The sequence below is a fragment of the Odocoileus virginianus genome, chromosome 28 (assembly GCF_023699985.2).
Source record: "Odocoileus virginianus isolate 20LAN1187 ecotype Illinois chromosome 28, Ovbor_1.2, whole genome shotgun sequence".
NCBI classification, from domain to species: Eukaryota; Metazoa; Chordata; class Mammalia; order Artiodactyla; family Cervidae; genus Odocoileus; species Odocoileus virginianus.
The window spans coordinates 42,133,228-42,154,983 of NC_069701.1; the positions used below are offsets into that span (position 1 = coordinate 42,133,228).

The 21,756-nt window shown below is 61.1% G+C and overlaps 1 protein-coding gene across 1 annotated transcript; it reads left to right on the forward strand.

Annotated features, from left to right (window-relative positions):
• The first annotated feature begins 978 nt into the window (after positions 1–978).
• On the forward strand, positions 979–1,842 carry MRGPRG (MAS related GPR family member G). Its single transcript, XM_020883238.2, has one exon. It carries the CDS (start codon positions 979–981, stop codon positions 1,840–1,842), a length of 864 nt encoding a protein of 287 aa, XP_020738897.2.
• The last annotated feature ends 19,914 nt before the right edge of the window (positions 1,843–21,756 follow it).

Below are 21,756 nucleotides of genomic sequence, written 5' to 3' on the forward strand. Positions count from 1 at the left end.
GGCACCTGGGGGAAGACCCCGAGGCTGGGAGGCGGGCTGTCAGTCCCCACCGTGTCTCTGGGGGTCTCTGTGTCTCTCTTCCTGTCTCTGTCACTCTGCGGGGCTCTCCCCGCGTGGCTCCCCGACTCCTCACCCTAGGGCCCTGGCAGCCGCTGCGAGGCTGAGAACAACGGCCGTGTGGACTCTGCTGAGGGGGCAGAGGGAAGGGCACCTCTGAGACCCCGCCAGCGGGGTCTGCCTGCCCTGTTCCGGGACGGGGTCTCTTCCCAAGGAGCTGGCAGCAGACATTTGTGCTGGTCTCTCCCGCGGGCCCGGGGCTTCGCCGCCTCCCCAGGCTTGCCGAGGCTGCGGAGCTGCATGCGGCCAAGCCGCCTGCAGCAGGAGGAGCCGGCTGAACTCCCGCCTGGTCCGGAGAGCCAGGGAGGCTAGGGGTGTCCTCTGCCTTCTCTCATCCTCCCAGCCTCCCACCACCCCCACAGCACAGCTCCCCACCCCGCACCCCCGCCCACCCTCCATGGCCAGTGCAGGACTGAGTGTGCTCATGGCTACCGCTGGCCTCCGCCCGGCTGACCCTCTGGGGCTGGTAGCCAGCAGGAGCGTAGTCCAGCCTCTCCCCTCGTCCTTGAGTCGTGTCCGCACGGGCGCCCCCTTTGCCTGCAGCCCTGTCCAGCCAACGTTGACCTCTGCAACAACGTTGGTACACGGCCTTCTCAATCGCTCTTTGTGCGTTTAGTCTAACCATCCCAGCCGGGGGCAGGACCGCCCACCTGGTCAGCATCCTCATCTCCCCGGGTCAGGGTCAGCGTGTCTTACGGAATCCTCCTTTTCCCAAGAGGTCGTGGGGCCTGCAGGGCTGGGTGCGGGCCCGGAAGGGGCCGTCCGGCGGCCTCGGGATACGCCTGCCTTTGCTCATGCTGCCGACTCAACGTCTGTCGCTCCCCTCCAGGGTCCTGCCCACCAGCCACCCAGCCGGCCAGCATGTTCGGGATCTGGGGGACCTTCAGCAGCGTGGTTTTCTACCTCACCCTGGCCGTGGGCCTCGGGGGGCTGCTGGGCAACGCGCTGGTGCTCTGGCACCTCGGCTTCCACATCAAGAAGGGCCCCTTCGCTGTCTACGTGCTCCACCTGGCTGCCGCGGACTTCCTGTTCCTGGGCTGCCAGCTGGCCTTCTCGGCCGTGCAGGCGGCCCTGGCCTCCGATCACAGCCTCTACTTCACGATCACCTTCGTGGCCTTCTCCGTGGGCCTCTGGCTGCTGGCGGCCTTCAGCGCCGAGCGCTGCCTCTCCGACCTCTTCCCCGCCTGCTACCAGGGCTGCCGCCCCAGACACACGTCGGGCGTCGTCTGTGGCCTCAGCTGGGCCCTGGCCCCGCCGGCCGTGCTGCTGACCGCCGACGCCTGCGGCCTGCTGCGCAAGAGTGCGCGCCCGCTGGCCTGCCTGCGCCACCACGCGGCCAGCGTCGCCGGGCTGCTGGCCCTGGCCTGCGCGGCCTTCGCGGCCGGCCTGGTCCTCTTCGTCTGGGTGGCGTGCTGCTCCCAGCGCCAGCGCCCGCGGTTCTACGGCGCTGTGCTGGGCTCCGGGCTCCTGCTGCTCATCTGCGGCCTCCCCTACCTCCTCTGCTGGGCCCTGCGCCCGTACTTCCCGAGCTTCCTGCTGTCCACCTTCCTCCCGCTGGCCACCCTCCTGGCCTGTGTCCACTGCAGCGCCAGGCCCCTCATCTACTTCATGGTGGGCCGGCAGCCGGGCCGGCGGAAGCCTCTGCGGGCGGTCCTCCAGCACTCCCTGGGGGAGGGCGCCCAGCTGGGGGCCAGCGGGGTCTCCCTGCCCATGGGCCGTGTGTAGGGGCCGCCCCGGCCGCCCCCCCATCCCTTGCCAGACCCTCCAGGACTCCACGTCATTCCCCGGCTCACTCACTCTGGGGATCCAAGGGCTGGGGGCTGGGTGAGAGCCGTGGTCTTGACTCACCCCCAGCCTGGCCTGGGCAGGGGACGAGGACCAGGCCAGAGACATAGCAAGGAAGTGGGGAGCCCCAGGACTGGGGCAAGGGCGGGCACCCCAACTCCCGCCTCCCTCCCACCCTGCCACCAGCTGAGGCAGGCGTGAAGGGGAGGTGGCCCCCCCAAGGCCTCCATGGGGGGGCTGGGCGGATGGGAGCCTGGGCACTGGCTGGATCAGGGGCTGTCCCCACTGAGGCCCAGCCCCCCAGGGGACCCCTCGCAGGACCTGCCCTGCAGTCTTCCCATTGGCCACCAGATGGCGGGGCTTCCCCACCAAGTGTGCGCAAAGTGGGGGGGTCGCTGCAGAGCCAGATGCCCCCTCGGCCCTCCCTGGACCCTCCCAGCCCCCAGGGGTCCTGGACACCTGCTGCCTGGAGGGTGTCCTTGCCCCCCACCCCCATCTTCAGCTTCCCCTCCTCCAGGAATCCTCTGCTCACCCATCACTCCCCGCCCATCCCTGCCCACCTGCCGCAGACCTCCCCCTTCCCCTGCCAGCACCCCACCCCCAGGGCTTCCCTAGTGAAGAAGGGGAGGGAGACCGATGGTGGGCGGACAGCTAGGTGGACGGACGGATGGTGATGCGGAAGGGTGAAGGGGAGGAAGGAGGAAGACAGCTGATGCCATTCCTTTGCAGCTTCCAAAGTAGAGATCCTTTCATGTGTTTCTGATGATATTTTAAAATGATACTTCAGGGTCATTGTCAAGACTTTCAAGTCCTACAGAAAGTCTTGGAAAGCTAAATCACCAAAACTTTTGGACTCAGAGGGAGGCACGTGAGGCATAGAACCCTCTGGCTGCGTTCATTTTTCTGATGGAGACCCGCAGAAATTTCACTTTTTACCAAAGATGAAAACGTTCTATGCCTGCTATGTGAAACCTGTTACAACAATGCCTTTTACAACACCAGGAGAATTGTTTTTAAAAAGTTGTCCTTTTTTCACTAGAAAAGGTATGTGCTGCTCATCCTTGGGACTTTGGAAAACACTAAGGAAAGGGAAGAAGACTTACCTGGACCCTTCCCCGGCCCAGAGACGCTTCTGCAGGTTGTCCACCCCTCCTGGGGTGGCCACCCCAGGTCCCCCCACCTGGTCCCCCCAGACTGTGCCCTGAGGACTGGATGATTCCAGCTAAGGGAGGCCAGGGCTCTGACAGCCTAGCAGGCTCAGGAAGGAGGGTCAGCAACCTCAGCCTTGGCTTTGGGGGTAAGATGGGGAGGGGCCGTCCATTCTTGGGACCACTTCACGCCGGACCCAAGGAGGAGTGTGGACTCCTTCCTAGAGTTCCTGGAAATGCGATGAGAGTGGGGCAGCCTCAGAGGGGCACCAGCATCAGCCCCCACCTCTCCCAGCCCCAGGAAATAGCTGCGGGGCCATCCATCTGTGTGCCGCCGACAGAGACAGACGGGCAGCCACGCAGCTGGTAGTGTCTGGGGTGTGTGATGAGCAGCCCAGTCTGGACAGATGGGCAGGGCCGAAACTGTCCAGCAACCTGCTGCTTGGCGAATGGACGCCAGCCTGGGCCCTATGGAGCCAGTGTGGCCCCAGTCCCGGAGAAGTGACGGCCACCTAGAGGGACCTGCAAAAGCAGGACTGGGCTCCCGTCCCTCTGGCGTCTCTCCAGCCGGGTGACCTCCAGCAAGTCGCCTGACTGCGGGGAGCCTCGTCTGCAGAAGGAGAAGCAGAGTACATCTCCGACCTGGAGTCCAAGGAAGGAGGCAGGAGGCCAGGCTGGCAGAGGGTGGACCGTGACCTTCCTGACCTTCAAGGTCAGCCACATTGCCTCTCCCACCTCCAACTCCGTCTCTGGGCCGAGCTCCGCGTGTCCCCAGCCCTCCTTGACGGCTGGCACCCCGCTCAGCGCCCGGGCCTGTCCTTGTGTCTGTCTGTCCTGTGACCCTGGGAGCCTCCTGGCAGCGGGCGCCCTGCCTTCAGCTCCCCTGGTGCCCGCCCGCCCCGGCTGAGCACCCGGAGGGTCTCCCCGGCCCGGAGCAGCCTCCCACCCACCTCGTGCTGCATTTCCTGGCTCGTGTTTGAGCTTCTCAGTGTCCTCGTGTCTCGCTGGAAGGTGAGCTCCCGGGGGGTCGGGGTGGGGGCCGTCTCCCCGGGCTGAGAACCAAACGGTGGGGAAGAGCGTGGGGTGGGCGGACTGGTGGGTGGGTGAGCAGGTGATGGCGCGAATGTGCAATCCAGTGAATCAAAGATGTGACTGAAATGGAGCGCCACTCAGAGCAATCAGCCCAGGCTGGCTCTGGGAACCTCCGGGTCAGCCAAGGCCTGACCACTGAGCTGACACCTGAGCAGGAGACGGGAGACCCGAGGGACCCAGGTGCTCAGAGCCGCCCAGCCCATCACCAGCTCTCCACCACTCTCTCCCCTTTGAGCCAGCAAACATCAGCGGAGGCAGCTCAGGCCCAGGGCTGGGCAGGAGCTCAGGGGAGGGTCACGCCAAGGTGTGGCCGCTTCCGCAAGAGCTCAGCGTCTGGAGAAGTGACGGACACATCCATGCAACCCAAGGACGGCATGTGAAGAAGCTTAGAGAGGCCCCGTGTGTCTCAATCTGACCTTGAGAACCATCAGCGTGTCCACCCCTTTCTAGTTGTGCGTGTCCTGGTGTGGATGACAAACCATCTGGCCCCCTAGCGTTACAGGTGCAAGGAAGAGGGTCACATGTCCCCGCACTCATAAAGCAGAGGCGGCTTCCAGGAGGAGGGGGTGCCAGCGCTGATCCCGGGACTGCCGGTGTCAGGAAGGGACTGCCGTCAGTGGGGGGCAGTCTGAAAGGCCCCCAAACACAAGCAGAGAAGGAGAGAAACAAAGAAGGGGGCCCCCAGAGGAGCTGAAGGTGCTGGATCCTGGGATGGGACAGGTGTGCGCCAGCCACGAGACAGCGGCCGGCCCGGGGACAGCAGGCGAGGGCATCCCCGTGACCTTCTCCCCGGGCTGGTCTTTCCTGTGGTTCCGCTCAGAGTGAGCGTGGATGCTGTGAAACAGGTCAAGTTTCAGCTGGTTTTTGTTTTCTTTTTTTTTCCATGTGGATAACCAGCCTTTCTGACAACATTTGCTGAAAGGGCTTCCCTTCTCCCCTGAATTACATGGGCATCTTTGCTGTAAATCGGTTGATTGTACATGGAGGCTTTACTTCTGGACTCTGTTCCCTGTTGGTCTGTTTTTCCTTATACCAGCATCCCACTGTCTTAATTAGCAGCATTAAAAATAATTCATGCAATCAGGTGCTCTAAGTCCTATGATTTTACATTTCTTCTTCAAGATTTACATTTCCCCATATGGTTTAGAAAAAACTTGACAATTTCTTCAAACATCTACTGAAAATGTGACTGGGATGGCATTGAATCTATTCAATTATTCTATAAAAATTCATGGAGGGGCTTCCCTGGTGGTCCTGTGGTGACTCCGTGCTTCCACTGCGGAGGTCAACGTTTCCATCCCTGGTCGGGGGCCTTGCTTCTGCTGCACAAGCCACAGCCAAAAAAAATCATGGGTAACTGACATCTTAACACTATGGAGTTTTTCAATTAATAAGCATGTTAAGTTGCTAAGTCGTGTCCAACTCTTTGTGACCCCATGGCTTGTAGCCCCCCGCCCCAGGCTCCTTTGTCCATGGGCTTCTCCAGGCAAGAATACTGGAGTGAGTTGCTATTTCCTTCTCCAGGGGATCCTCCTGACCCTGGGATTGAACCCGCATATCTTGCACTGAAGGCAGTCTCTTGCATTTCAGGCAAATTCTTTACTGCTGGGCCATCAGGAAAGCATGTTTTAAACCCCGCCTCCCCTCATTTAATTCAGTCTTTGACTTCTGTCACATAATTTTGTAGTTTTTGGCATAGGTATCTTGCTCATGTTTTGGGAAATTTATCTCTAGGTATTTGAGGCTTTGACGCTATGCAGAATTATCTTTTAATTTCATTTTCCAATTGTTTCATCTTGACTTTTTATATGATTGATTAACTCTCCTGCCAACTTTCTAAATTAGTTCTAAGTCTTTTTAAGTTTTTGTTTATTTGTTTATTCATTTGGCTGTGTCCATTCTTAGTTGTAGCTCTCAGGACCTTCATCCTGCATCTCGGCATTTAAACCCTTAGCTGCCGCCTGTGGGGTCTGATTCCCTGACCAGGGTCTGGTCCCCTGACCAGGAATGAAACCCAGGCACCCTGCACTGGGACTGTGGAGTCGTAGCCCCGGGACCACCAGGGAACCCCCTCTAGTCATCTTTTTGAAGTCTGCTTAGGGTTTCCTATGAACACAATCATGTCATTTGCAAATAGAGATCATTTTCCTTTTATTTTCTTTTCTTCTTTTATTGCACTGCTAAGACCTCCCTTCAGTGTTGAATGGAAATGGTAAAAATGGCATTCCTGCTTTATTCACAATCTTACAGGGAAAGAGTTCACTATCTCATCACTAAACATGATGTTAAATATAGGTATTTTGTATACACCCTTTGTCTTACTGATATAATTTCCATATACTCCTGATTTTCCAAAAGTTTTTTTTTTTTTAAATCATGAGTGGATATTGAACCTCACTGCATCTTTTTCTTCGTGTATTGAGATGACCTTATGGTTTTTCTCTTTGGGGGCTTCCCTGATGACTTAGTGGGCAAAGGATCTGCCTGCAATGCAGGAGATACAGGAGATGCAGGTTCAGTCCCCGGGTTGGGAAGATCCCCTGGAGGAGACAATGGCAACCCGCTCCAGTGTTCTCGCCTCAAAACTCCCACAGGCAGAGGAGCCGGGCTGGCTGCGGCTCACGGGCCTGCAAAGGGCCGGGCACAACTGGGCGACTAAGCACATGGGCACACGGGGTTTTTCTCCTGTCATCTGTTACTCCGGTGAGCTACCCTGGGTCCTTTCCCAACGCTGACCTCGTAGTCCCTAGATAAACCCCACTTGGCCAGACCATATTATCCGTTTTACACATTGATGAGTTTGATTTGCTAAACATTTGATGAGGGCATTTGCATTTACATTGCGGGAGATCTGGCCTCTGGACTTTTTCTCATAATGCCCTTGTCGGTTCGGAGCATCAGTCCCCCTTTTACTCTGTACGGATTTGGGTAAGACCCGTACTACTTCACCAGAGAAACCATCTTTCGTGGAAGGGGTACAAAATGCAATTTCAGTTTCTTTAACAAATACGGGGCTCCCAGGATTTTCTTTTCCTTCTTGCATCAGTTTTAGGAAGTCTTGTTTTTCAGGGAATTTTTCCCTTTCATCACTTGAATTGAGCATAAATGTGAATGAGCCACCTTCGAGGTGGACCCTCCAACCCCAGTCAAGACTTCAGATGACACACATGCCTGGTCATTACCAGCCCCTGAACCAGAACGGTCCTAGGTAGGTCACTCCCCAGTTCTTGACGTACAGAAGCCGTGAGAGAATCGAAGCTTATCGTTTTAAGCTGCTAAAGTTTAAAGTTGTTACAAAGCAATAGATTACTAATACAGTTATGAAATGTTCCTCTTTATCTCCAGTAATATCCTTCAGTCATGTCTGATTTTTTGCAATCCTATCAACCGTAGCCCGCCAGGGTCCTCTGTCCGTGGGATTCTCCAGGCAAGAATACTGGAGTGGGTTACCCTGCCCTCCTCCAGGGGATCTTCCCAACCCAGGGATTGAATCCACATCTCCTACGTCTCCTAAATAGGCAGGCAGATTCTTTACCATTAGTGCCACCTGGGAAGCCCACCTTGAGGTCTGCTTTATCTGAAATAAATCACTAGCTGCACTGGCTAGCTTGTTCTTATTGTCTCTATGGCATATTTTTTCATTCTTTTCTTTCAGTCTTTCTGCATCTGTGTCTCTTGTAAACAGCACATTATTGGGTAGTATTTTTTAATCCAGTGTGAAAATCTCTGCTTTTTATTCAGAGTATTTAGTTCACTTATGTGTACCGTAATTATTGATGCGATTGTGTATAAGTTTACCATCTTAGCATTTGTTATCTATTTCTCACTTATATTCATTGTCCTATTGAGCTTCATTTCTTGCCTTCTTTTTGATTAATCAAATAATTTTTAGTCCTCCATTTTGTCTTCTCTATTGGCTTTTTAGCTACAGCTCTTTGTTTTATATTCTGGCAGGTTTCTCCAGAGATGATACTATGCCCTTTTAACTTATCACAGTGAATAGTAAACCGCTTGACATACAACATAAGGACCTCCAACAGATGAGGCCCTTTTTCTCCTCCAGCTCTTTGGGTTATTTTTATATGTTTAATTTCTACAAATGTTATAAACCCCAACATATATTTTTACTACTCTTGCTTTGTAGACATTAAGAATATCCTTTTATGATTACCTGCACATGTATCATTTCTAGCTACTTTCAAATCTGAATCACTTCTCTTCAGCCTGAAAAGCTTCCAGTTTTCAGAAGAATGGAAAGGGGCAGGACCCAGGCCTGTGACTTACAGCTGAGTCAGCAGGTCTTAGAATAGACTAGACAAAGCTATTAAGTCTGTTTCTTCCTCCCCTGGGACGCCTGTAGGTGAGCACACTCTTCTCCCAGAGAAGGGGCCTCCCGGGGCTGGCACGGCCCCTCCCGGCAGGGAGAAGGCGTCTGCAGCCCGCAGCTCTGGGCCCCCTCCCAGCCTGCAGGAGCTGAGCGTTTGCAGAGTGAATGCATGCTTCCTGGACCTGCCGGACAGCTGAGCTGCGGTCCAGGGAGGCCCTCGGCCTGTCCGTCCTCCCTCTCTGCCCTCGGGCAGGGCCCTAGCATCCCACTTGCTGGCTAATCTCTGCCAGCCAGAGCTTCCGGGGCCCCACATGTCTGCATTTGATCGCCCTCCAGCAGCCCCAGGCATCAAAGCAGGGGCTTTGAGGAGAGACCACAGGAGCTCCAGACAAAGGTGCTTCACAGCCTGGAGACAGCCTGGCATCCCTAATGGGCATCAGGGACCCTGCTCGCCCTGAGAGTTCATCAGAAACCACCCGGGGCAGGCCCTCGGTGGTCACGCTGGGCCAGAGGGCAGCTGCTGGGGGCCTGCCAGCCTGTGGTCAGGTCACAGTGGGCGTTCACAGTAGTTAAATCTTAGTTAGTTAACAGGACTTACAGTTGGGAAATTTCCCTTCAAAATTCATATTTTGGGCCTCTCCTGAATGTCAGAGGCTGGCAAACCTCACTTGCTTTGCCCTCTGCACGCAAAGGAAGGGTGAGGGAAGCCTCCTTGTGGGGGTTCCTCACTGCCCCCCACCCCGGAGGACCCCTTCTCCACCATCACCCTGAGCCCGGGCCACTCTACTGCATCCCACTGTTGTTTCCTAGGCTGAATAGGAAAGTGAGCAGGTCTTCTTTGCTCCCTTTTTTGGTGAAAAGTGGGGGAAAACAGACCCAAAGGACCCCCTTGCCATGAGAAAAAAAAGGAGAGAGTTAGTCTCTTTGTAAGTGGGATGAACATTCCTTTATGTATAATGTGCAAAAAAACATGTGAGCATTGAAGCCTCTGCAAGGGTAAGATTCCCACCTCCCGCCCCGCCCCCCCCCCCCGCCACAGATGGGACCCCTTCATCCTGCTGATGGAGAGACAGAGGCCCAGACAAAGTGGGGGCTCCGCCAGTCCCCCCGCTGGGCCGCAGCAGAGCTGGGCCGCAGCAGAGCTGGGCCCCTCGGACAGCTGAGTGGGCACGTGTGCAATGCTGGCCCAGGCCCTGGGAGCCGTGATGAGGACGCTGGTGTCTCAGCCCTGCAGGCCCAGGGCGGTGAAAGACGGTCTACCCGCCCGCCCTGCCCGCCACAGGGCCCTGCCCGGCCCTCCAGCAAGCCAGCGGCAGGTGGCCTGCACCAGCCAAGTGGCCTGGAGAGATGGGCTGCAGATGGAGGGGAGGCAGCCGCAGAGACGCTGATGAAGGACATTCTGCGGCTTCCAGCGGGGAGTCAGGCCCAGCCTCGCCAGAGAGACAGGGAGCAGGGAGCAGACAGACGGAGAGGTTCCCGTGCCTTGTGCATTGAGAAGCCCTGAGCAAGGCCAGTCTGGGGCTTCCTCCTCGTTAGCATCTCAGTGGGAGGCCTCTCAGCATCTGTGCGCTGGGAGACAGCCAACCCTTCCCAGAGCAGCCTTTCCAGATCAAATTGGAGGACGGGGTTCACTCCAGGCTCAAAAACATTGCCTCTGCCTTCTCCATGGGGCCAAGCAGGTTTTCAGGGTTGTATATGGCCCCTGACACCAGGCTAGGAGGAAGTGGGGGAACCAGTAGGCCTCCAGGGTCAGAGGTGCCACCTCATGTCAGGAGCCTGGCACAGCACTTGTTTCTATTGTTTTGAAATATCATCATCATCACCACCATCATCATCACCTTCATCATCATCACCATCACCACCACCATCATCATCACCATCACTATCATCACCACCACCATCATCATCATCATCACCACCATCATCACCATCACCATCACCACCACCATTACTACCCTCACCACCATCACCATTACCACCATCCTCCTCACCATCACTCCTCATCCTCCTCCCCAAACATCCCCAACTCCCTGCCAAAGACGAAGGAAGGCAGGAGGAAGAGGGCCACCCACACCTCCTCCATGCTCCCCATCTCAGCTCACAGACTGCCCTACACCCTCCTCCGTGCCCCTTGGCTCCCTCCCTTGCCTCATGCACACACTCAGGCTCCTTCATCAGACAGTTCCCAGGTTCCCCAGATTTGACCTCGGCAGTCTCTGAATTGCACCCTGACACCAGCCTTCTCTGCACTCAGCCTTCTCTTGTCTGCACACTCAGGTGAGCATGGGGCCCAGGAGCTCTGCTCCTAACTTGGCACAGGCCTGCTCAGCAAACAGTGAACAGCCGAGATGGAGGAGGGGCTTTGAGAGAAGAGAAGGAGAGAGGGGAGGAAGCAGGGCGGGATTGACATCTGAGGAACAGATCAGACTCTCACTAGATCCCAAGGAAAGCCTTGGGGCACCTGCAAAATTCTAACGGTCAGCGCGGCTGCTGACCCAGACGTGGCGGCTCTGCTCTGGTCCAACCCAGGAGCCGGGGCCAAGCCCGGCCCCTCAGGCCTGCTGGGGCTGCAGCCCCTCCCTGGGGAGGGCCACCGCTGGTGGTCCCATGCCCCTTGGCGACTGCAACACCTGAAAATGGGCAGGACAGCTGAGCGTCTCTGGGGTGGGGGCAGTGCTACCTGCTGTCTGCTACCAGCTGTCGTGGTCTAGGCAGGGCCTGGTTACCCACCTGTCCTGTGACGCCAGGGGTCCTGAGGACCAGCCTGGAGCCTCCCCAGCCCACTCCCAAGCGCGGAAGCTGCTGCTGGGGCCCCAGTGCAGGCCAAGGTCTGGGGCTGAGGGCCTTCACCGGAGCCTGTCCGGGGTCTTGAGAGGCCACTTTGCACCCGGAGGCACAGAGAGGCCAAGGGACCTGCCCGGTGGGCGGCGGGTGTGTCGACAAAGCCCAGGCCACGGGCGGGGCGGCCTCCCTCCACTTCCGAGGGGTGAGTTGGGCAGAGGGTCCAGGGTCATGCGTACAAGACCCTGTAGGGCAGAGCCGGAGGGGCCTTCTGGCTTCCCAGGCCACCCGTCTGGCCTACTCCCTTCCCTCCCTGAATCCTGCAGCCTAGGCCGCTCACGGCCAGCAGCAGGGCTGAGTGTGTGAGGGAGAGCCTGGCACCCCGGTGGCAGAGGCCAGCAAGGGCTAAAGGTGGCCTTGCTGACACGTGCCAGTGTCTGTCCCACTGCCCTCCTCCCCAGCTTCCCAGGAGACACTTGTCCTCCCCCCCAGACCCAGGGGTCACCTGCGTCCCACTGTCCTCCCGCCCAGACCCCAGGGGTCACCTGCGTCCCACTGTCCTCCCGCCCAGACCCCAGGGGTCACCTGAGTCCCACTGCCCTCCCCTCCAGACCCCAGAGGTCACCTGAGTCCCACTGCCCTTCTCTTCGCCCCCCAGGGGTCACCTGCATCTCACTGTCCTCCCGCCCAGACCCCAGGGGTCACCTGAGTCCCACTGCCCTCCCCTCCAGACCCCAGGGGTCACCTGCGTCCCACTGCCCTCCCGCCCAGACCCCAGGGGTCACCTGTGTCCCACTACCCTTCTCTTTAGCCCCCCAAGGGTCACCTGCATCTCACTGTCCTCCCCACCAGACCCCAGGGGTCACCTGAGTCCCGCTGTCCTCCCCTCCAGACCCCAGGGGTCACCTGAGTCCCACTGCCCTTCTCTTCAGCCCCCCAAGGGTCACCTGCGTCCCACTGCCCTCCTCTCCAGCCCCCCAGGGGTCACCTGCGTCCCACTGCCCTTCTCTTCAGCCCCCCAAGGGTCACCTGCATCTCACTGGCCTCCCCACCAGACCCCAGGGGTCATCTGAGTCCCACTGCCCTCCCCTCCAGACCCCAGGGTTCACCTGAGTCCCACTGCCCTCCCTCCCAGACCCCAGGGGTCACCTGAGTCCCACTGCCCTCCCCTCCAGACCCCCAAGGGTCACCTGCATCTCACTGGCCTCCCCACCAGACCCCAGGGGTCATCTGAGTCCCGCTGCCCTCCCCACCAGACCCCAGGGGTCATCTTAGTCCCACTGCCCTCCCCTCCAGACCCCAGGGGTCATCTGAGTCCCACTGCCCTCCCCACCAGACCCCAGGGGTCATCTGAGTCCCACTGCCCTCCCTCCCAGACCCCAGGGGTCATCTGAGTCCCACTGCCCTCCCTCCCAGACCCCAGGGGTCACCTGAGTCCCAATGCCCTTCTCTTCAGCCCCCCAGGGGTCACCTGCGTCCCACTGCCCTCCCCTCCAGACCCCAGGGGTCACCTGAGTCCCACTGCCCTTCTCTTCAGCCCCCCAGGGGTCACCTGCATCTCACTGTCCTCCCGCCCAGACCCCAGGGGTCACCTGAGTCCCACTGCCCTCCCCTCCAGACCCCAGGGGTCACCTGAGTCCCACTGCCCTCCCCTCCAGACCCCAGGGGTCACCTGAGTCCCACTGCCCTCCCCTCCAGACCCCAGGGGTCACCTGAGTCCCACTGCCCTCCCCTCCAGACCCCAGGGGTCACCTGAGTCCCACTGCCCTCCCTCCCAGACCCCAGGGGTCACCTGTGTCCCACTACCCTTCTCTTCAGCCCCCCAAGGGTCACCTGCATCTCACTGTCCTCCCCACCAGACCCCAGGGGTCACCTGAGTCCCACTGCCCTCCCCTCCAGACCCCAGGGGTCACCTGAGTCCAACTGCCCTTCTCTTCAGCCCCCCAGGGGTCACCTGCGTCCCACTGCCCTCCCGCCCAGACCCCAGGGGTCACCTGCGTCCCACTGCCCTCCCGCCCAGACCCCAGGGGTCACCTGTGTCCCACTGTCCTCCCGCCCAGACCCCAGGGGTCACCTGTGTCCCACTGTCCTCCCCTCCAGACCCCAGGGGTCACCTGCGTCCCACTGTCCTCCCGCCCAGACCCCAGGGGTCACCTGCGTCCCACTGCCCTCCTCCCCGGCCCCCACGAAGAGTCACCTGTGTGAAGGGGACCTGCAGCTCTCCCAACCCAGCTTCCAAACAAAGGCTTGTCAGCACTCGCTCCTGCAATGCTGTAGGCAGGGGGCGGGGTGAGCAGGACCTGCAGGGCGAAGCGGGAGGGCTGGGCTGGGCTGGGCTGGGAGGGAGCCGGCTACTCAGGGGAGTGGAGGATGACCCTGGAACCGAGGGAGCTGGGGCTGAATTCGCGAGCCTCACACTCGCTGTGTGAGCCCAGGCTGGCGCTCAGCCTCTCTGTGCCTCAGTCTCTGCCCCGGGAGGAAGAAGCCACGGGGGGTCACGGTGGGGATCTTCTGGTGCTGCCTGCTGACCCGTCTGCCTCCCACTGTCATCCCTAAGCAAACCTGCGAAGCGGGAGGTGTGGCTGCCTCGGGGTGTTAGGTAACACCCCAGCCCGCTCCTCAGACCGCAGCCACGCGGCTGGACCCAGATCCGCCTGGCGCCCCAGGCGGCTGCCGCTGCCGGTCCTGCTGGTGGCAGCTGGGGGCTGCAGGCTCTGGAGAGGCGCCCACGGGGCAGCCGGTCCTCTCCACACCCCCGGGCCTCTCCACCTCCCCCAGGGTGGCCGGCCCTCACTGGGCAGCCCGCAGCACCTGTCCACGGCCTCTCCGGACACCACTCGGACACTCACCTGGAGACTCCGCCAGCTCCAGACCCGCAGGGGCCCCGCCAAGAAGAGCCTGTGCTGGGGGCGGCCAGGGTCCGCGGGGTCAGCCGAGCCCTCTGCTGGGCCAGTGCACCACCCCACCCCACTGCCCACCGCACCTCCCCCCAGGGGGCGGCGGAGCTCAGTGGAAACTCCAGGGGGCCAGCCTGGAGGAGGGAGCCAGCCCACCGCACCCACATGCCCTGCTGCACGGTGAGTGAGCGCCGGCCACCCTGGGGGAGGGGGGCACAGCGCCGCTTTGGGGGCTGAAGGAAATGCCTGGGGCTGCCGGGGAGGGTCCGGGGAGCGGCTGGTGGCAGAGCCTGCCAGGTTTCTGCTGACTTCCTCCAAGTCCCCGGTGGGGGCGGGTCGGGGGGCTGACAGCCGGCCCGGTGGGGGTTGGCTCTGCCCGCCCGTCCCCAGCGGCGCCCCTCAGTGGGAGTCGGGCGAGTGGGTCCCAGTGCACCCGGGGCAGTGCTGCATTGCTCGCACACCTGGGCTTCCGTGTCCCTTCTCCCCACCCCGCTCCTGGGGGCGGCTCCAGCCAGCGCCTCCTGGAGGGGCAGCCAGATGGGGCAGGCGCTTTGGGATTTGCGAGCCCTGCAGGGTCACTTCTGAAGATCCCCGTGTCCCATCAGAGCCTCAGACTTCTGGCTTTGCAGAAGAAGCTGCACCGCAGTTCTGACACCGCAGTTTCTTTCTTAAAAACCGGACTTGAGAGGGGGTATCTGTGGATTCCTGAGCTAACGTTACCCTGGCAAGGTGGAGGATAAAGCTGACAGGTGCTCAGGGTGGTGACGGAGGACACGGATGCAACCTGGGGTGCAGACGGGGTTCCTACAGCAGAAGGGGGGTCAGCAGGGCTCGGCTTCCCGTCCCCAGCCTGTGTGTTCACCAGGCGCCTGGGGCGCTCAGCGCCTTGGCCCGAGGAAGGGGGCTCCGAGGTCAGGAGGGGTCTGGCCACCGCGGCACTGTCTCCTCCAGCGTTTACTTAACGTAAGGAGGCTGCAGCCCAGGGCCTGTGGTCCAGACCCTGGCTGAGGAAAGCTCTGTTGGTACAGCGGGGCAGGAGCAGCCGGCTCGGGACCCCAGGAGGGCCCCAGGGCTGGACGCAGAGCCGCCCTAGACCGGGCTAGCTGACCAGACCGGCCAGAGTGGAGGACTCGGGGCGGCAGAGGTGATGGTCACCGAGCCTGGTCCAAGTCCCTGCTCCTCCCCAGCTGCGTGCGCCTGGGCAAGGGCCCGCCTTCTGCCTCTGCCTCCCTTTGCCCATCTGGGACGTTAACAATCGCGCCCGCCTCGCCACCACTCCTGTGAGGATGAAACGAGCCCCCGGTGTGGGGTGGCTGGCACGGTGTAACACCAGGCCATAGGCTGCTGTTGGTTGTTGCTGCCAGAAATTTAACCGAGCGTTCACTAATTTTGATGTTGCATTTGCCTATTCAGCTTTGGAGAGCCAACTAATTTATTTTAGTCTCAGATAAGTAGGTACCTCTTGAAAGGCTGTGCCCACAGGTGTGGCAGCAAGAAGTTCCATGGCTCGGGTTGTGGGCAGGAGGGGTGGGGGGAGGGCAGCTGGGCCGGGAGGCTGTCCCCGTGGGTGGGGGCCAACAGGCCCTGCAGCAGCCAGCCTCGGGTCTGAGCCTCCCACCCCCAGGTATCCCCCACCCCAGGTCAGGAGGGGAGGCACTCGGACCTGCCGCAGACCAGCCCCCTGCATCTGCTCAGAGCCAGGTGCCCTGCAGGGAGCCCTGGGCTGGTGCCCTCCCAGGAGACACCGCTGCCTGTCCTGGAGGCTGGACGTGACCTCTGTCCCTCGGGGGGCCTTGGCAACCAGTTTCTCAATGTCCCACTGCCTCCGGCTGACTCTCAGGCTAACTCCCGGAGGCGGCAGAGGGGGTGAAGAGAGGAATACTAATTGGGCCAAAGGAAACATCCAAACATTCGCTCCTCAAGCTCTCCTCCTGCAGCCAAGGAAGGCGGGGAGGGAGACGCTGAGCCCACAGCCCGGGGCCCGCTCCCGGGCAGGGCTGCAGGGAAGCAGGCTCCCCTGGGGTCCCCACACGCTGGGCCTCTCCCTGCGAGGAGGGCCCCCAGGGTCACAAGAGACGCCCCTCCAGAGGTCTGGTTGAAGCCATTGGCTGGTGATTTTTGGTGAAAGACCCTCTTTTGCTAAAAGGAAACCCGGGGTGATGGGGTGGGGGTTGGGGGGCTAGGAGTCGGGAGAAGGTGGTGACTGCAGCTGGGCTGGTGTGTCCGGGGCGGAGCAGGGCTGTTAGGGGCTGGGGCCATGAGGCGGCTGGACAGCCCCAAACAAGCCTCTTGGCTGGGCTCCTGCCGTCCTTCTCAAGGAGCCCCCACAGAGCACCCCCAGGCCCACGAGGGTCCCTGAGCTGGACAACCCTCATGCAGCGTCCCGGATCCCTCGACTTCACCAGCCTTGCAGTCCCCCTCCCCTAGACCAACCCTTACCGCCTCCCACCCCTCCCGCCCTGAGCACCACCCAGGATCACCCCGCCTCCTCACACTCCCCCTGGGTAAGGCCAGGGCAGGGGCCAGGATGCCCCGGCTGGCAGAGGGGCCCGCCTGGTGCCCGGGGGCCCAGGGTGACCCAGATGTGTCCTGGAGCCCTCTGGGCCTTCATCTCCAGCCAGCAAGTGTCACACCGCAGCTGGCTGAGTCAGGAGCCAGCATCCTCTGGCTGGCGGTCCTCGGCTGGCCCGTAACTTGTCCTTGTCACATACTTGTCCGTCCTCGAGTCCTGTCCACCCAGGGAACCCACGGCCCCCGTCTAGCCCCTCCAGCCTCCTTGAGCCCACGTCCTCTCGGCTCCTTCTCCAGGCCTGGGGGGCCCTGAGGACTGTCTCAGCAGGAGGGCAGCTCCCGTGGCAGGGGAGGAGCCCCACCTCAGTAACGGCCATCTGAGACCCACCCTGTCCGTACCCGGCTCGGGCCAAGCATTAGCAGACGGGGTGCCCCAGACCCCGAGAGAGACCCAAACCCCTTCTCTGACCAGCAGCTCATCAGTCCAGCCCCGAATATGCTCACCAGACATTGCAGGCATCGTTCTGTGTGAAACCTCCCTCGGGGTCCAGGAGATACAGGAAGAGTCGGACACCTCCATCCCCACCCCAACCCCACCTGCAACATGGGCCTGGGAGAGGCAGACTCAGAGCTGATCATCAGCAGAGCCATGAAGTGCACCAGCTTCAGGGTGCACCCGGGGGGCAGGGAAGTTGGCGGGAGCTGACTGCAGGGCACTGCGGTCACCAAAACGGGCCCCGGCCCCCACCTGCTGAGTGCGGCTGTCCTGGGCGCTTCCTGTTGTTGCTCTCTTATCCCTACACCCACCTGTGAGTAACTACTGTCCTGAGTAAGGACTGTCTTGTAGCTGCGGAAACTGAAGCATGGGAGGTTGTATTGGTCAGCTAGTGCTGTGTAACAAATTGTTGCAGACTTAGCAGCTTCAGGTGCTTCTCCCCTCCCCGTCCACCACTATTATTCCTGTGGCCAGCAGTCCAGGCTCTGCAGGGGTGTCTGCTCAGAGCCTCACAGACAGAAATCAGGACACCTGCCGGCCAGTTCCTTCTTCATCCTCTGGGAGAGAGCTCACGCCCACGATCACTCAGGCCATCGGCCAAATTCCATTTCTAGCAGCCGTAGGACTGAGGTCCCCATTTCCTAGCTGGTTGTCAGCGGGGCCACTGAGTTCCCTGCCGCATGGCCTCTTCTGTCTTTGGGCCAGGGACAGCCTCCCTCCTGTCACAACCTCCTCAGTCTCTGACCTCCGGATCCAGTAGCCAGGCCCACTCCACTCATCTCCTGTTTGATGAACCAAAGTCGACCGCGTAGCGGCCTCAGTGACCTCTGCAAAGATCCCCGTTGCCAGGCTGAGTGGAGTCATCACGGGCACCATCTCACTCGTGTCCACAGGTGCCACCCAAGCTCAAGGCCAGGATGTCCTGGGGAGGGGGCATCAAGCCGCCCTGCAACTCTGCCCACCCGGAGCTTCAGTGATGTTCAAGGTCAAACATCGAGCAAGTGGCAGAGCTGCGGTCACCCCCGGGGGTCTGGCTCCAGGGACACAGCCCCTCAGAGAGGGGAGGGCTCGTCTCAGGGGAGTGGGGGGCTGAGCCAGGGCTCTGGGCGTACCCTGACGGCACCCGGGGCCGACAGGAGAGAGGGCCTGAGGGGCCGGCCCTGGGGGCGGGGGGCATCACCCCTGCTGCAGGAGGGGCACTCAGCACTGTCCCCTCACCGCATCTCAGACCCACCACGAGGCCGCACAGATGAGGGGCCGGCCAGACAGCCCCAGCGGCTGGGCCGGATCCCTGGAGGTCAGGGGGTCAGGAGGACCACAGCGGCAGTTGCCGAGGTCTGGGGGTGAGCAGGGAGGGGGCTGCGGAGTGTGGGTCTCCAGGTGGGCGTGCGCCCCATGAGCTGCCTGTCTGTCCGTGTGATTACTGCCTCTCAGCCCAGAGGGGACCCTGGATGGTGGGACCCTCTGCTTTGCTCACCATAGGCTCCCTGAGGTCCACTGGGGCAGCCTGGTGATGATGGTGTCAATGACACAGCCTGCTGGACGGACCGACTGCCAGGCCCCCGCCCAGCAGCCGCCCGCAGAGCAGTCTGGCCTCCTAGGGACCCCTCCGCGGCAGATGAAAGCCAGCAGACGGGCCGCTCCCCTGCGGGTCCACGGCCCCTGCACCCTGGGGCAGCGGAGGCTGCAGCCACAGGACGCAGCGCCTCCTGCCCGGGGCCTGGGGGGCCACCCCCGCCACTGGCGCGGCGCAGCGTCCGGCAGTCCGCTGCGGCCACAGCCGTCCTTGCCAGGTGTGTGAAGGAGAAGGCGGGCCGGGCAGCCTCCTGGCACAGATGGGGCCTGTCAGCTGTCTTAAATTACCGCTCACCCCACCGGGCGGCGAGACCTGCCGCCGCCTCGTCTTCCTGCAGACACTCTCGCTCACTCCTCTCCGCCCCGCAGGGGTTCCCTGAAATGGGCTCCAAGGGGTGCAGCACCCCCTGGTCCTCCTCAAGCACAGGCGGGTGAGCGGAACACCCCCCAGGTGGGGGCCAGCACATCGACACAGAACTCACAAGGGTGCCAGGCCCCCGTGAGGGCTCCCTGCCCCGGGCCGCACTGACCGTGGGGTTGACCGGCCTTTGCAGCCATGCTGCGAGGCGGTGGTCGGAGGCCTGAAGAACAGCACGGGCACCACGCCAGCCCGGAGGGGCTCCCCATCCAGATGGAAAGCCAGCAAAACCCCAAAGAGCTGGAGGGGTTGGAAGGCGGGCCACACAGGAGGCTGCCAGGAGGCCTCCCTGGAGGAGGCAGCGGGGGGCGGCCCACTACAGTCCCCTTTGCTCCAAGACAGAGAAGGGCCGCTTCTGTTCAGCCAGTCACGGGCCACACCTTCGGAAGGCAGAATCACTCCTGTGCTCTGGGCATCAGACCTGGGGGATGCCAGCTCTCCCCCTGAGGCCTCCATCAGAGCCCTGGGGGCCCTCGCGTGTCCTGCTTCCGTGGTGGACACGTATTAGTCTCCTGGAGCTGCTGATGGCCAAGCCCCACTGGGGACTTCAGCGGTAGACCTCTAGCCTCTCACGCTGTGTCCGGGAAGCTCAGCATGGAGGCATCTGGGGGTGGGAAGGAGGACGTGGTCCAGGCCCCTCCCCTAGCTCCTCGTGGCTTGTCGGGGGTCCCGGTGGGGGTTCACTGGTTTGCAGAGGCACCTCCTGGTCTCTCCCTGGTGTCCCGGGCTCCTGCGTCCTGCAGCTGAGCCGAGCCGGTAGGTGTTAGTAGCCGCCTGGTCTTTCAGCGGGGCTCCCCTCTGCCAGACCCGGACCCACACACCCACAGGGAGGCTTCCGGCCGGCGGTTACAAAACCAAAAGACTGGGGCACTTGGAAGGGGCTCTGGGCGAGGCCCTGCCTCGGGCCTCCGTGGCCCTGGACAGCCGAGCAGGACCAGCCTGGCTCGCTCCTGCCCCTCGGGAGGAGCCCCGAGGTCCTCCAGCTTCCCCATCTCTCCCTGGAGCACCTTCCTTTCCTCCCAGCAGGGGTCACCCTGGGGCGAGGGTTTTGCTGCCCCTCCACCGTTTTGGTGCCGCACACGGAGAGGTGGGCTCCCCAGGTGGCTCTAGCGGTAAAGAACCTGCCTGCCAGTGCGGGAGACCTAAGAACCTTGGGTTCAGTCCTTGGGTCGGGAAGATCCCCGGAGGAGGGCATGGCAACCCACTCCAGTATTCTTGCCTGGAGAATCCCAAGGACAGAGGAGCCTGGAGGGCTCCAGTCCATGGGGTCGCAAAGAATTGGACACAACTGAAGCAACTTAGCGTGCTCGGGGAAGGGAGGACAGATGGATGGATGGGAGATCAGGTGCAGGGGGACGCTGAGACCCCAGAGGTGCCAGCTGGAGCGGAGGCTGCCACGCCCACGATGTGACCGCCTGTGGACAGGGGGTGGGGCAACTCAGCGGGCAAGTGAGCTAATGAGGATTGCAGTGGAGAACCAGCACGGATACCTCTCCCCCATCTGACCACGGGGTTGCCGGAGCAATAATGGAGCCCCTCCTGCATGCCAGGCACAGGAGCATTCCCTGTCTACCCTTATCAGGCTTCAGCCCCTGATAAGAAGGGGTGATTAAAACCTCTGCAGAAGGGAGAGTCTGAGGCTCAGAAAGGCTGCACAACCCACCGCATTGTCTACCAGACTGGCTTCAGAGACAGAGCTCTCTGTGACTCAGTCCCGCCTTTCTCCACCCCCGCTCTCAACAGCTGCTCTTTGTGAGAGAAGAAGATGATCAAACATTCCTTTTGGATCAGTAAGAACAAAACTTCTTAATGAAAGATTCCAGATAAGCCTCTAGCAATCCCTCACACCCTAGTATGAATTAGGAGTGCCAGTGGGGGAGGGTCTGCTATGAGGATCATTTCGTAGCAGAATAGGATTCAGAGCAGTGGATATCCAGAGGCCATGAAGCCTAAACAGGGAACCCCATCCTGGATTTCAGGGGGATTTCTAGGTAAGGGGTATATCCTGCAAGAGAGCTCCGGAAGGAAAAGCCCAGCTGGCTGGCCCTGCACAAGGGGAAAGTCTACCCTCAACCCACCCCCCACCCCCCCCAGAGGACCAGGGGCCCCTGGCGCCGCCCTCAGCGTTCCCTACACTCCTGTCCTCTCAGGGCCTCGCAGAGCCACCCGGCCCCCAGAGAAGCCCGCTCCCTCCCCAGGGCCAGGCACCAGGGTCTGTGCTGGAGGCGCCTCCCCGCCACTGCCTCACTCCCGGGAGCACAGAGGCCAGACCTGGGGCCGGGGAGGCAGAGTGAACAGATCCAAGAAGACCTCACCCACCTTCTCTCCAGCCTCCTGTTGGTCAGGAAGGACCTCACCGAGGGCCCCTGCTGGTCCACCTTGGCCGGAAAGAACCAGAAAGTGCCAGAAATATCACAAGGGATCACGGGAAAGAGCGGAACTGCCCGCAGGCCTGGGGGCCTCTCTCTCCATCGCCAGGTCTGGGCCCTGCGACGGCCCCTTGTCCACGCAGCGCTAGGACAGTGTGGCCCCAGACGTTCCAGGGCCGTGATTCCAGGGGCGACAGACCCTCAGTGGCTCCCCGACCCCTCCCGGAGTTTCTCCCCCTC